General features: G+C 51.5%; 1 protein-coding gene across 1 annotated transcript in view; it reads left to right on the top strand.

Moving 5' to 3' along the window:
• MXRA5 (matrix remodeling associated 5) overlaps positions 1 to 14,726 on the top strand; it is a 29,360-nt gene that overhangs the window by 6,260 nt on the left and 8,374 nt on the right. The window contains exons 3-5 of the mRNA XM_049643338.1: positions 2,211 to 2,340; positions 2,569 to 2,959; positions 5,204 to 10,183. Coding sequence (XP_049499295.1) covers positions 2,211 to 2,340; positions 2,569 to 2,959; positions 5,204 to 10,183 — 5,501 coding nt within the window. The remainder of the gene's footprint in view (positions 1 to 2,210; positions 2,341 to 2,568; positions 2,960 to 5,203; positions 10,184 to 14,726) is intronic.

The raw sequence follows: 14,726 nt of genomic DNA, 5'->3' as shown, positions 1-14,726 counted from the left end.
GGATGGACAGATGGATGGATGGATGGATAGATAGATAGATGATGGATGGATGGATCAATGGATAGGTATATGATGGATGAACAGATGAATGGGTTAATGGATGGATGAATAGATAGATAGATAGATAGATGATACATAGATGATGGATGGATAGGTAGAAGATGGATGGATTGATGGAATGATGGATAGGTAGATAGATGATGGATGGATGGGTGGATGCATGGGTGAATAGATAGGTAGGTAGATAGATACATACATACATACATACATAGATAATGGGTGGATGGATAGATAGACCAACAGTCAGCATCTCTTCCGCTTGGGCAGTTTCCAAATCTCAACACTCTTGATATTAAGGGCTGAGCCATTCTTTGTGGGCGGCCATCCTGTGCATTGTGGGATGTTCATCAGCACCCGTGGTCTCTACCCACTGGATGCCACTAACACATCCCCACTCAGCTGTGATGCCCAAACGGTTCTCTGGGCACTGTCCAGTATCCATGCTGTCTAATCCAGAAGGGGGAGCCTTTCTATGTAATTGTCCGTTGACTCTGTGAGTTAAATGCAAACAGCAGCCATGATTACTTTTTACTGTATTTTACCCGTGCATCACTTCAAAGCCCTATTGCGTTTTCCTAACGAGACAGGATACATTTCATTGCATTGAGTGTTTCCTTTGCCTAAGTTGGTCTTATAAAACAATGCAGTGTTTAAAGTCGTTCTTTGTAGACGTCCAAGCAATCAAGCTGAGTGGTTTTGCTGTTGGAGGTTATTTTTCCTGGAATTTATAGCTGAAAAGTGATGCTTCCTCAGGCTGGCTCTTAGAGGAGTCATTAGCCAGATCTTGACTTCGAAATTAGGGTTTGGGCACATATGTGTTTATAAGAATGGGGCACCTGGGTGGCTCAGTCAGTTAAACGTCTGACTCTTGATTTTGACTCCCGTCATGATCTCATGGTTCGTGAGTTCAAGCCCCAAGTCGGGCCCTGTGTTGGCTGTGCGGAGACTGCTTGGGGATTCTTTCTCTCTCTCTCGCTCTCTCTGCCCCCTGCCCCGGTCGCATGCTCTCTCTCTCTCCCAAATTAAATAATCATTAAAAACTTATTTTTAAAAAGGAAAGAAATTGGCGTTGTCTGTTGTATTTAGCTATGAGCATTCACCTTCACTGTCTTACAACATCTATTTCCTTTTATTTAGGTGCTATGGGGAAGTCATAAATAATGTCAGGCTACATGTGTTGTATTTCAGCAGAAGCAGTGGCACAAAGCAACTGCCCTCCAATACAGAATTCTTCACTCATTTTAGAATGCCTTCTCTAGGCATTGACTCTGGGGATTCCCTTGTGCCATCAGTAAGGTAGCAATGAGGAATTTTCTTTTTTAAAAAATTTTTTCATGTTTATTTACTGTTGAGAGAGAGACAGGCAAAGCGTGAGCAGGGGAGGGGCAGAGAGAGAGGAAGACACAGAATCCAAAGCCGGCTCCAGGCTCTGAGCTCGAACCCACACGTTGCGAGATCATGACCTGAGCCGAAATCGGACGCTCAACCGACTGAGTCACCCAGGCGTCCCGGAGATCAACAATTTTCAAACTGGCCAAGAAAACATCTTTACCAATGTTGACGCGACACGAAAACCAAAAGACACCAAAATGTTTACAACTAATTTGGAGAATCCATCAGAAATGGCCACTGGTCCTGGTGAAACAGAGAGCTGGTGTTAGTGTTCGTTCTTTAATTTGGTCCTTCCTAGCTTGGAGTACCTCCTCCTGTCATTACATGATGCAAAGCTCCTTTCCAAGCTGCCTGTTCCTTGGCATCGATGCTCATTCTTTGCATTCAATGACCCATGTGTCATCCATCATTATGCACACTTTCCATTGGACGTTTCCAACAAGGGGCCATTGGACCAGCTTCCTTTCGACTCCAAATCCTACTTGTGTCCCTGAAATCACCTCTAGCTGCATTAGCACATTCTTAGTCAAAATATCCAGCGAATATTCCTGAACCGAGTGAAGGCCAGTAAGAGTAGGTCATTTTCCTTTCGACCCTAGAAACGGACAAGGATACAAAGCAAGAAATGGCACCAGTACGCCTCAGACTCAACATTGGGTAAATGGTTCCTGGGCAGACTGCTGAATCTTTCCCAGATGGGGCTTCAGTATTCACTGTTTCTTATTCCAACTCTTCTTCTTTTTTTTTTTTTTTTTTAGATTTAATAGTATACAGGCTTTGTCAGAAACCTCATTTGCGGGACTGAGCAAGTTGGAGCTGCTTATGATTCATGGCAACGACATCCCCAGCATCCCCGACGGGGCTTTAAGAGACCTCAGCTCTCTCCAGGTAAACCCGGGCTTTTACAAGCATCGGGAATTGCAGCTTCTACGACCGTTAATGAGCAAGGGGAAACGACATCCTGCTCCCCAACGATTAATAACATGGCCGATTTTTTCTTCCCGTTAAAAACCAGCTTCATGTCATTCCCTCTCTGCCCTTTGTTCTGGTTTCTGTCCCTGCTTGTGGCTTTGTCTGTTATAAACAGGCGTTTCCGCTCCGCCCCTGCCTTTGTAGGTTTTCAAGTTCAGCTACAATAAGCTGCGTGTGATCACGGCTCAGACCCTGCAGGGGCTGCGGAGCTTGACGAGGGTGCACATTGACCACAACAAGATCGAGTTCATCCACCCACAAGCTTTCAATGGCCTAACCTCCCTAAGGCTGCTCCACTTAGAAGGAAACAAGCTGCAGCAGCTACACCCTGGCACGTTCTCCACGTTCACGTTTCTGGATTATTTCAGAGTCTCCACCATCAGACACCTCTACCTAGCGGACAACATGATTACGACTCTCCCCACGGGGATGCTTCAGAACATGCCTCTTCTGGAGAATCTTTACCTGCATGGGAACCCGTGGTCGTGTGACTGCAAGATGAAGGGGTTTCTGGAATGGGACGCCAGATCCAAAGGTAAGAGGAGAGCACAGTGAACGTGGCTCCCACCTGCACGGTGCCCACCCTTCTGGAGAGCTGATGTCATCCAGCGTTGTGCCATGGCTTTGGCTTGTGAAGAGAACATCGCCAAATCAGCACGGCAGGAAGCTTCCCGTGGAAAGGGTTACAGCGTAGATGCTGAGGCATCTCGGTTCCATAATTCTCACAGCTGTCTCCGTCAGGCAATTGTGAGGCAATGATCATTCAGTTTTATATGGTTGACTATGGTTGTCCTAAACTGAATATCTGGAGTGTTCCATGCAGCCCTGGGTTACGGCGACATGTGGGACTTTCTCTGCATCCCTGTTATATGAGGAGGTGTTCAAAGATGCTTGGAAAAGGGAAGGCTGGCAGTGGCTGTGACACGTCTCTCTTGAGAATGGGTGACAGGGATGTTCTGCACTGGTCCAGACAACAAAAAACAGGAGGGCTGTGCAGAAGTTGCAAGAAAGTAGATTTTTTTAAGTTTATTTATTTATTTTGATGGGAGGGAGGGGGAGGAAGAAAGAGAGGATGAGCGGAGGAGGGGCAGAGAGAGAGGGAGACACAGAACTGGAAGCAGGCTCCAGGCTCCGAGCCGTCAGCACAGAGCCCCACGCGAGGCTCGAACCCACGAACCGCGAGATCATGACCTGGGCCGAAGTCGGACGCTCCACAAACGGAGCCACCCAGGCACCCCTTGCTTCTTAATAGTCTTAACTAGAAAAGACACACGTCACCTCCATTCATATTTCATTGCTGGGAGATAGTCCCCAAACCCCACCGGGTACGTGGCGGGGGGTTGAAAATCAGTTTGGGTAGACCTTTACCAGCAAAACATTGGATCAGGGAAGTGAAAATATGATGTTTTCCTGCACAGACGGCCGTCTTGGCCATTCTGGAGATACATGTGTGTGTGTGTTATGTGTGCACGCACATACACGTATGTCGGTGGATATTTGGTGTGTGCATGTGTTTACATGTGTGTCTGTGTATCTTTTGTGTGTGCGTATGTGTCCCTATGTGTCTGCATGCACTGTATGTATATATTTGTATCTGTGCGTGTTGGGTGAAGGAGTGACACAATTATATCTGCATGTTGAGGTGTTTACTCTGAAAGTCACGTGGAAAACTGCATTCAGAGAGGCAGAACCAGATCTCGTGAAACCAGTCAGGAGGTTTATCGTGCTCTGAGTCATATGATAGCCCTTTGACTGGTTTATTCCCAGCGGGGATGGAAAGAAGTGAGCAGATATCAAGACAGTTCGGTCTCATAAATGTCACCTGGGGGAGACTCTGGGACTTGGAAATAGGCACGTCAAGTAGAAAACCGGTGTGGAGTTTGTACGATGTGTGTTGACTGGACAAGCACGTATGGCAGCCGTCATTGGAAAATGGATGGTGACGAAAACCATACATGTAGGTGAGGCCACCTAGGCCAAGTCCTGGAGCACTCATCATGAATGCATCCATGGGCAGAGAAGGCTGAAGGCCGTGAAAGAGGCAGATACAGACAACATTCTGGAACACTTGGTGTCCAGGAAGACAAGAGTAGAATGGGAATCCAAAACATAAACATGGCCTGAAATGCAAAATTACCGGGGCCCCTGGGTGGCTCAGTTGGTTAAGTGTCTGACTCTTGATTTCAGCTCAGGTCATGATCTCGTGGCTTGTGATCTTGAGCCCCGAGGCAGGCTCTGCACTGACAGCATGGAGCCTGCTTCGGATTCTCTCTCTCTCTCTCTCTCTCTGCCCTTCCCCCACTCACTCTCTCTCTCAAAATAAATTAACATTAAAAAAGAAGAAAAATTATGGCAACCAAAAAAATCATGAAAGACAGATACGATGTGATTCATGGCAAAAGTGGGACCTTTCACCTCGAACTCTTTTCATGGGTTGGTTGCATTTGTTTATGTAGATTCTCCTGGACCTTCAGAGAAGGTAAGTTGTATCGGGTGTGTGAACAGAGTCACTTTTTAAAAAAAATAACTTGGAAATACTTTTGGAAAAAAAGCATTCATTACTCCTTGTCAGGGAGTTCAAACACCGGGGTTCCGTACCACATTCTGTGCTAAATGGATTTCAAGTCATTGGTGAAGTCACAGAAGTGGGTGAGTGTTGAATCATTATGTACATGCACTGAGGAGATAAAGGTACACTGAAAGCCTTCATCCTCTGCATGTGCAAGGCATGCTGCTCTTGGGTTCCCTGACTTACTGCACGCTTGTTGATTCCTTTTAGGGACTCTGAAGTGCAAAAAGGACAAAGCCTATGAAGGTGGTCAGCTATGTGCCACGTGCTCCAGTCCCCGAAGATTGTACAAGCAAGAGATTCACAAGTTGAAGGACATTACTTGTCTCAAGCCTTCCATAGAGTCTCCTCTGAGACAGAACATGACCAGGAACAGTGAGGAAGACCAGGAACAAGAAGAAGACGGTGACGGCCAGCTGTCCCTGGAGAGGTTCCAATTCCCCCCGTGGAACATCTCTTTGAATATGACCGACGAGCACGGGAACACAGTGAACTTGGTCTGTGACATCAAGAAGCCAACGGACGTGTACAAAATCCACCTGAACCAGACAGATCCCCAAGAGATTGATATAAATGCAACGGTTGCTTTGGACTTTGAGTGTCCCATGACTCGGGAAAACTATGAGAAGCTGTGGAAACTGATCGCGTATTACAGTGAGGTCCCTGTGAGGCTAAACCGAGAGCTCATGCTCGGCAAAGACCCCAAGGTCAGCTACCAGTACAGGCAAGACGCCGATGACGATGCCCTTTACTACACGGGTGTCAGAGCCCACATTCTTGCAGAACCAGAATGGGTCATGCAGCCGTCCATAGATATCCAACTCAACCGACGTCAGAGTACGGCCAAAAAGGTGCTGCTCTCCTATCATTCCCACTATTCGTTAACAATGCCCGCCAAAGAGGCCAGGCAGTCTCGGAGCAGAAGCTGGGTCATGATCGAACCCAGCCGAGCAGTGCACACAGCCCAGATAGTCTTGGAAGGGGATCCGTGCCAGCTAAGCTGTAACGTGAAGGCTTCTGAGAGTCCATCCATCTCCTGGGTGCTCCCGAATGGCTCCGTGCTGAAAGCACCCATGGAGGACCAGCATGGCAAGTTCTCCATCGTCACCAGCGGCTGGCTGAGGATCAGATCAACAGAGCAGTCAGACTCGGGTTTGTACCAGTGCATCGCCCAGGTGAGGGATGAAATGGACCAGATGGTGTACAGGGTCTTTGTGCAACCACCTGCCACTCAGCCTCCCGACGGACATACACTGACAATTCCAAAGAACGTAGGGGAGCCTGTGATGCTGCCTTGCAGTGCGCTGGCCATACCCGAAGCCCAGCTCAGTTGGATCCTTCCAAACAAAAGGATAATAAATAATCTGGCTAACACGTCCCATGCATCCGTGTTGGCCAACGGAACTCTTTCCATCCCAAAGGTCCAAGTCAGTGATGGCGGTTACTACAGATGTGTGGCTGTCAACCAGCAAGGGGCTGATCATTTTACTGTGGGGGTCACCGTGAGTAGGAAAGGATCTGGCCGGTCATCCAAAAAAGGCAGACACCCAGCTGCGAAGACTCTTTCCAGAGTGCCAGGAGATGTCGTAGAGGACGAAGGTGGCTCAGGCGTAGGAGACGGAGAGAGCACTTCAAGGAGATTTCTACACGCAAAGGACCAAGAGGAGCTCCTCAAAACAAAGGACGATGCCGTCGCTGGAGGTCAGAAAACCAAGAAAGGGCGAAGAAAACTCAAACCCTGGAAGAATTCTGAAAAAGAACCAGAGACGAACATCGCAGAAGGTCGCAGAGTGTTTGAGTCCAGACGAAGGATAAATATGGCAAACAAACAGATTAATCCGGAGCACTGGGCAGACATTTTAGCCAGAGTACGTGGGAAAAATCTCCCTAAGGGAACCGAAATACCCCGGGTCATTAAAACCACCACTCCCCCATCTGTGGGTCCGGAGGTGACGCCCCTCCTGCCTGCCGTCCCTCCCCCCTCGGTAGGGGAGGAGGGTCCTGCACGGACCACAACCAGTGCTGAAGAAACCTCGGCAGATGCATTTCCATTTGGTGAGGACGATCAGGTTTCCGGCACTGTGTCCTCAACCAGGATGGGACTGGACAGTGGACATGATGGAGTGATTGTCGCTGAACCCAAAGTGACAAGCACACATCTGGAAGAATTCATTGACCATGACTTTTCTAAGACTGAGGATACAACTCCCACTCAAGTTGACCCAAAGTGGGCTACCGCCAATGTACTGATATCCATCCCTTATGAATCTTCTCCTACTCTCCAGACCCTGCACACGGTCTACGAAGAGCCCACCGATGAAAACACAGGCACAGAGAGCTGGCCTGCAGGAGATGTTGGGTCCGTGCCAGAGCCTACGTCAAATGGGTATGAGTCTCCATTGGGTGCCATCGCCTTGGCTGAGTCTGAGACTGTGTCCTATGTTTACCCAGATGTGGAGGCTGACTCACAGCCAGATGAAGAGAACAGGAAAGAATTGACTTTCGATCACTTTACGCCAACCCCCATCGTGTGGGTTGATGACTCCAGGACATCTGAGCCATTAGATAGTGTCGCATTAGGGGAGCCAGCTGTCCAACGACAAGGACATCCACGGAGACAAACAGATAACACCCAGCTTGTGAAAGGTGCTTCAAGCACTCAGGGAAACCCGCTGATTGAAAAGGGCACAGAGGAGAATTCTCAGACACCGCAGGAAGGAGATATGCCCGAGAGAGACCCCACAAACTCCGGAGATCCTAATAGTATGGGAAAGCGAGTCAAATCTACCCCTCCGCTGGACTCTGCCCCCGGAGTGATGAATGGCATCACTCCCTCGGAACATCCCAGCGACACCACACTGGGTGCTCTCTTTGACAAGGACCCCACCACGGTAACAGCAGCGATGCCAACCAAAAAGGCCACTTCGGCTTGGGGGCCGGCCACTCACCCTTCTCGAAAGAGACCCAACGGGAGGAAGAGATTACGCGCCCACAGATTCCGACACAGGCATAAACAAACCCCGCCCACGACTTTTGCCCCGACGGAGACTTTTTCTACTCCACCTACTCAAGTACCTGAGGCGAAGGTTCCAGAGCACGTGGAGAGTTCACCGGTGCCGACATCTTGGATTGGCCGCACAGTTGGGGTCCCCAAGCAGGCGCAAACGGAGAAGCAGGCAGAACCAGTACCCAAAGGAACCCCAAGAAGGAAACACGGGAAGAGGCCAAATAAACATTGGCATTCCACTTCTACAGCGAGCTTTCCCACGTCTGCCTCGACACCCAGCCCTTCCCCAGAAAGCAAGCATGAAAATGTCATTGTCCCCAGTCCAGAAACTCCACTCTTATCTACAACCATTTCTCTGACAACTGGGGACCCACGTGAGAGGACTACCGTGGAAGATTCTGTGACAACCACCACAAAAAGACACTTGTCACCCAATAAACTCCAGGAGACCATTCCAGTCACCTATAAACCTATATCGGACGGAAAGGAAATGACGAATTATGGTGTCACAAACATCAATGAGCATAAAACGGACAGCCCAGTCCCTGATGACCCCTCGAGTAATGCTGCATCACCTTCTGGCTCTGAGGTCTCCACTGTGGGAGACTTTCAGGAGGAATCTGCTCCGTCTAGCTTTCCCGGAACCTCACCCTGGAATCCCCCAGGGACAGCCCGGCCTGGGAAGCCACAGACAGACACACCTGTTACCAGCTCTGTGGAAACCCTTACAAACTCACCCTTTCTTAAACGGTCGGAGGATATGGGTTTTCCTTCCGAGTTCCCTCCGTCAGTCACAGCATCTACACTGTTTCAACCAGAAGAAGGGGGTGTCTCAACCCCTCTCTTGAGCATAAAAGTAGAGCCATCTTCAACTGAGGCAGAAACCACCACCGGTGCTCATGATCATCGTGAAACGACTCCAGCTGCAATCACACCTTGGAATCCTGCCTCGACTCCTGCCCCCGCGGAGGGGACTGCATCCCCTTTCCTGGCCACCACTCTTGTGTCCTGGGCACAGACCTTCACGGAGCCCACCTCTCTTTCTTCAAAGACACCACCGTTAACAGATTCCAAGGAAAACGTTTTCTTGAATTATGTGGGGATCCCAGAAACCAAAGCAGCCCCGGTGAATAACGGGGGAACACAGCATGTATTGAGGCCACATGATTTATCCACCCCTTCTTCCAACCAGAATAAATTTAACTTAACTCCAAAGCAAGAGTTGGGAAAGGAAGCATTTGATGGAAAGGCCCAAAACAGTCTTCCACGTGGCCCCGACGGTAAGGCTGGGAGAGTCCAACTTTTGCACCAGCCAGCCAGAGTTCCTGCCCAACCAATCCCACCGAGGGGAACGGTGAGGCCACCACATGTGGCCACAGAAGGCTCCTTTAGGTACTTTGTAACTCTCCAGCCCCCTCGTCACTTGACCAACAAACCGGAAATAACGGCGTACCCTTCAAGGGCTTTGCCAGAAAATAAGCACTTTACGACTCTGAGATTACCAAGTACGACCAGTCCCATGGTTTCAGCGCGGAAGCCCAAACCTCGCCTTCCTAGTAAGTTCACTGACCAAGGAATGGACCGGTTCAGTGTCAACCCCAAAGTGTTTGGGAATAACAACATCCCAGATCTAAGAGAACCTGGTGGCAAGCTTCCAAGCTCAAGCGTACCCCATTATCCCAATGGAAGATTCCCTTTCTTTTTCAACAGGACCCTCTCTTTCCCACAGTTGGGAGTTACTCTCAAGCCCCAGACGCCTACATCCCCTGCCCCCAGCGTAAGAGAGAAAAAAGTCAACCCAGGTCCCTACAATAGGCTACATTCCCAGAGCATCATCCACATGGACTTTGGTCCCCCCGCACCTCCATTATTGCACCCTCCCCGGGCCACGGGGCCGCCCTCAACAAATGCACAGAACATCCCTGTGGTCTACTCCACCCGGAGCTCCGTCCCCAACGTGGTATCATCTGGCCAGCCTTCCAGAAGCTTCCATCAGACCAGCTCCAAGCTGTTCTCTGCTGGAGGACCGCCCGCATCCAAATTCTGGACGCATGGGGAAAAGCCCCAAATCATCACCAAATCCCCTCAGACTGTGTCTGTCACTGCGGAGACAGATGCTATGTTCCCATGTGAGGCAACGGGGAAACCCACACCTTTCATTACCTGGACAAAGGTTTCCACAGGTAAGGCGTTCAAGTGTCTGCGTTTTAACTGGGGCTTGTGTAGGAAGGGGTTACTTGGGCGTGTGACCCTCGTCGAAACTGCAGACTCTGGGCAAAGGGCAGATGGTTGGGACAGGAGGGGGCCTCTGAGAACCTAGATACAAGGATACTCCTTTAGAGGGAATGGAAATAAGGAACCAGAACCCCTACTCGGGCTCTAACGTATGTGAGATTTTAGTGGGGCCATGGAAACATGTAGTAGGTTCTTTGGATAAGGAATGACTGAGGCTCAGGGACATTTCAGAAAGGAGCCACTTGCCGTTTCCCTGAGGGACTCAGCACACAAGTCCTCCACCACTTGTGGGGTGCCGTGAGGGTGAGGACAGGAGTGAGCAGACTCCCCTGCCCTTCCATTGGCCAGCAGGTGTAAGCACAGCCCGTCTGGGGTGCATGAGGCATTCCTTTGACTGGTACCTACACATAGGGTTCTATTCATTTGTTTGGGTTGCCATTAACAGCGGACCACATGCAGGGTGCCTTAGAGACAGGCGTTTATTCTCTCCACATCTGGGAGTCTGGGAGACTGAGATGCAGGCAGGGCTGAGGCTGGGGGTCTGAGATGCAGGCAGGGCTGAGGCAGGGGCTCTGAGATCCACGCAGGGGCAAGCATGGGGGTCTGGGATCCAGGCAGGGCTGAGGCTGGGAGTCTGAAGTCCAGGCAGGGCTGAGGCTGGGGGTCTGAAGTCCAGGCAGGACCGAGGCTGAGGGTCTGAGATCCAGGCAGGGCTGAGGCTGGGAGTCTGAGATCCAGGCAGGACTTGAGTTTAGGAGTCTGAGGTCCACGCGGGACTGAGGCTGGGAGTGTGAGATCCAGGCAGGGCCGAGGCTTGGAGGCTGAGGTCCACGTGGGGTTGAGGCTGGGAGTCCGAGATCCACGCAGGGCTGAGGCTGAGAGTCAAAGATCCAGGCAGGGTGGAGGCTGGGACTCTGTGGTCCAGGCAGGGCTGAATATGGGAGTCTGAGGTCCAGGCAGGGCTGAGGCTGGGAGTCTGAGATCCAGGCAGGGCCGAGGCTGGGGCTCTGTGGTCCAGGCAGGGCCGAGGCTGGGCGTCTGTGGTCCAGGCAAGGCTGAGGATGGGAGTCTGAGGTCCAGGCAGGGCTGAGGCTAGGAGTCTGAGATCTAGGCAGGGCTGAGGCTCGGGGTCTGATATCCAAGCAGGGCTGAGGCTGGGGGTCTGATATCCAGGCAGGGCTGAGGCTGAGGGTCTGAGGTCCAGGCAGTGCTGAGGCTGGGCGTCTGAGATCCAGGCAGGGCTGAGGTTGGAGGTCTGAGATCCAGGCAGGGCTGAGGTTGGAGGTCTGAGATCCAGGCAGGGCCCAGGCAGGGAGTCTGACATCCAAGCAGGGCTGAGGCTGGGGGTCTGAGTTCCAGGCAGGGCTGAGGCTGAGAGTCTAAGATCCAAGCAGGGTGGAGGCTGGGAGTTTGAGGTCCAGTCAGGGCTGAGGCTGGGGGTCTGAGGCCCAAGCAGGGCTGAGGCTGGGAGTCTGAGATCCAGGCAGGGCCGAGGCTGGGAGTCTGAGATCTAGGCAGGGCTGAGGCTGGGAGGCTGAGTTCCAGGCAGGGCTAGAGGCTGGGACTCTGACGTCCAGGCAGGCCTGAGGCCGGGGGTCTGAGATCCAGGCAGGGCTGAGGCTGGGAGTCTGAGATCCAGGCAGGGCTGAGGCTGGGTGTCTGAGGTCCAGGCAGGGCTCAGGCTGGGAGTCTCAGATCTAGGCAGGGCTGAGGCTGGGAGGCAGAGTTCCAGGCAGTGCTAGAGGCTGGGACTCTGACGTCCAGGTGGGGGCGAGGCTGGGGGTCTGAGATCCAGGCAGGGCTGTGGTTAGGGGTCTCAGGTCCAGGCAGGGCTGAGGCTGGGAGTCTGAGATCCAGGCAAGGCTGAGGCTGGGAGTCTGAGAGATCCAGGCAGGCTGAGGCTGGGAGCGTGAGTTCCAGGCTGGGCTAGAGGCTGGGACTCTGACGTTCAGGCAGGGCTGTGGCTGGGAGTCTGAGATCCAGGTGGGGCGAGGCTGGGGGTCTGAGATCCAGGCAGGGCTGAGGCCAAGAGTCTGAGGTCCAGGCAGGGTGGAGTCGAGGAGGCTGACATCCAGGCAGAGCTGAGGCTGGGGTCTGAGATCAGGCAGGGCTGAGGCTGGGGGGCTGAGATCCAGGCGGGGCTGAGGCTAGTTCCTCCTCTGTCCTGTCTGCTTGGCTTGTAGACCCTGTCTTCTCCCTGTGTCCTCACATGGTCATCCCTCTGTGTGGGTCTGTGTCCTCATCATCCTCTGTCCCTGTTCGGACACACGCCCTCCCCGAATACAATGCACCCCAACGACCTCATGTTGCCATAATTATCTCCTGAAAGACCCCATCGCCAGACAGTCCTGTCCTGAGATCCTAGGGATGCTTCTTCAACGTACAAGTTGGGAAGGGGACGCAATTCAGCCCAGCACAAGGGTGCATGCTGGGAATGCTGGGATGCCCAAAGAGCTCTCGGCTTTGCAAGGGTGAGCATCCACTTCATCTGGACGGCAAAACAGTTTCCAGGTGACGGAGGAAAGGAACATCTGACGAGACACCACGAACGGCCCACTGCTTCCCCTTCCCTGTCTTTCTCTCTCAACGCGGCTGTGTCCTTTAGGCCTGGATTCTGATCAGAGGGGTTTTTTCCTTCCTCTGTCCATTTTGATGATACAGGAATGATTTATGCTGATGGCAATCGCACTGGAGGGAGCTATTCATTCCTCGCTTAGGTTTATCTCACCAGCTTTTTGGAAACCTTCTGAAGTTCAGCAGAGGCTCCGCGCACAGGGGAATTAAGGACCTCTTTGATCCGCTCAACATTGATGTCATATGTTTGCGTAATGATCTAAGGAGGGATGTTGCTCGAAGTACAGGGCTTTTCATCCCGAAAGCATCGTGCCTGTGTTTCTCTCCCGGCAAAACGTATTTGTATTAACCCGTAGAATCTTCGTGCCTCACGTGAGAGCAGATCACCCCCCCGGACCGGGCCCCCCTCACTAGACATACATGCGCACAGGGAGCCATGGGTGCAGGTGGGATCCAGGAGCCCAGCTGTGTGGGAAGCGAGGAGAATGCCAGAACTCAGGGCTCGCCAGGACTTTTCGTTTTGTATACATGGGATTTGGTATTCTTCAGAAATCGTGAGGCCACGACCTCAGGGAAGGACGACCGTTGAAGACAGTGTGTTTTGCAATAAGAGGGGACCACGCAGGGAGGGGCCAGGGTCCGTCAGCAGGCAGAAGGGGTCAGGGAAACATGGACGGGAGCCTTTACTGGAGTTTGTGCAAGGAGGCTTAGGGCTGGCTGGCTTGAATAGCACCATTGGGCTCTGGGGTCTAGGGGCTTCCCGAATGTGTGGTCCCGCCCTGGGAAGCTTCCGGCAGGTGAGCGGTGGCCTGGGAACGGGAGAGCCCCATACACAAGGGGGTCGGGGTATGGGCTCTGGATTGGGTGGTTTATTTTTATTTATTTGTAATTTTTTAATGTTCATTTATTTTTGAGAGAGACAGGGAGAGAGAGAGAGGTGAGTGGGAGGGGGTAGAGAGGGAGACAGACACAGAATCTGAAACAGGCTCCAGGCCCTGAGCTGTCAGCACAGCCAGACGCGGGGCTCGAAATCACGAACCGTGAGATCATGACCTGAGCCAAAGTCGGACGTTTAACCGACTGAGCCACCCAGGCATCCTTGCATTTATTTATTTACTGTTTATTTATTTATTTTTGAGAGTGGTGATCTACTTCTAATGCATACTTCTTTTTTAAAAATATTTATTTTATTTTTCAGACAGGCAGAGAGAGAGAGAGAGAGAGAGCGCGCGCGTGTGAGCAGGGGAGGGGCAAAGAGAGAGGGAGACACGGAATCCGAAGAGGGCTCCAGGCACAGAGCCTGAGGCTGGGCTCAAACTGATGAACCCTGAGGTCGTGACCTGAGCTGAAATCAACATTTCCGTCACTTGAGGGACTCAGTCACCCAGGCGCCCCTATTAGTTTGCATTTAAAAGGTGAATTGCTTGCTAACTCTGGGACTGGCTAGTTCTGGGAGGGGCCTGGGGTCCCTCCAGGGTCAGCAAAACCCAGATGTGAAAGCATCAGAAAAGCCTAGTTGCTAACACATCCTGAGTGTGGTGACAGCTCAGAGCCTGGAGCCTGCTTCACATTCTGTGTCTCCCTCTCTCTGCCCCTCCCCTGCTTGTGCTCTGTCACTCTGTGTCAAAAATAAATAAATGTTAAAAAAAGAGAAGACAGAAAGAAAGAGAGGAAGGAAGGAAAAGAAAGAAAGAAAGAAAGAAAGAGAAAGAGGGAGGGAGGGAGGAAGGAAGGAAGGAAGGAAAAGAAAGAGAAAGAAAGAAAGAAAGAAAGAGGAAGGAAGGAAGGAAGGAAAAGAAAGAAAGAAAGAAAGAAAGAGGAAGGAAGGAAGGAAAAGAAAGAGAAAGAAAGAAGAAAGAAAGAAAGAAAGAGAAAGAAAGAAAGAAAGAGGAAGGAAGGAAGGAAGGAAGGAAAAGA

Source organism: Panthera uncia, chromosome X, assembly GCF_023721935.1.
Source record: "Panthera uncia isolate 11264 chromosome X, Puncia_PCG_1.0, whole genome shotgun sequence".
Taxonomy (NCBI): domain Eukaryota; kingdom Metazoa; phylum Chordata; class Mammalia; order Carnivora; family Felidae; genus Panthera; species Panthera uncia.
This window is presented reverse-complemented; position numbering and strand designations above follow the sequence as displayed.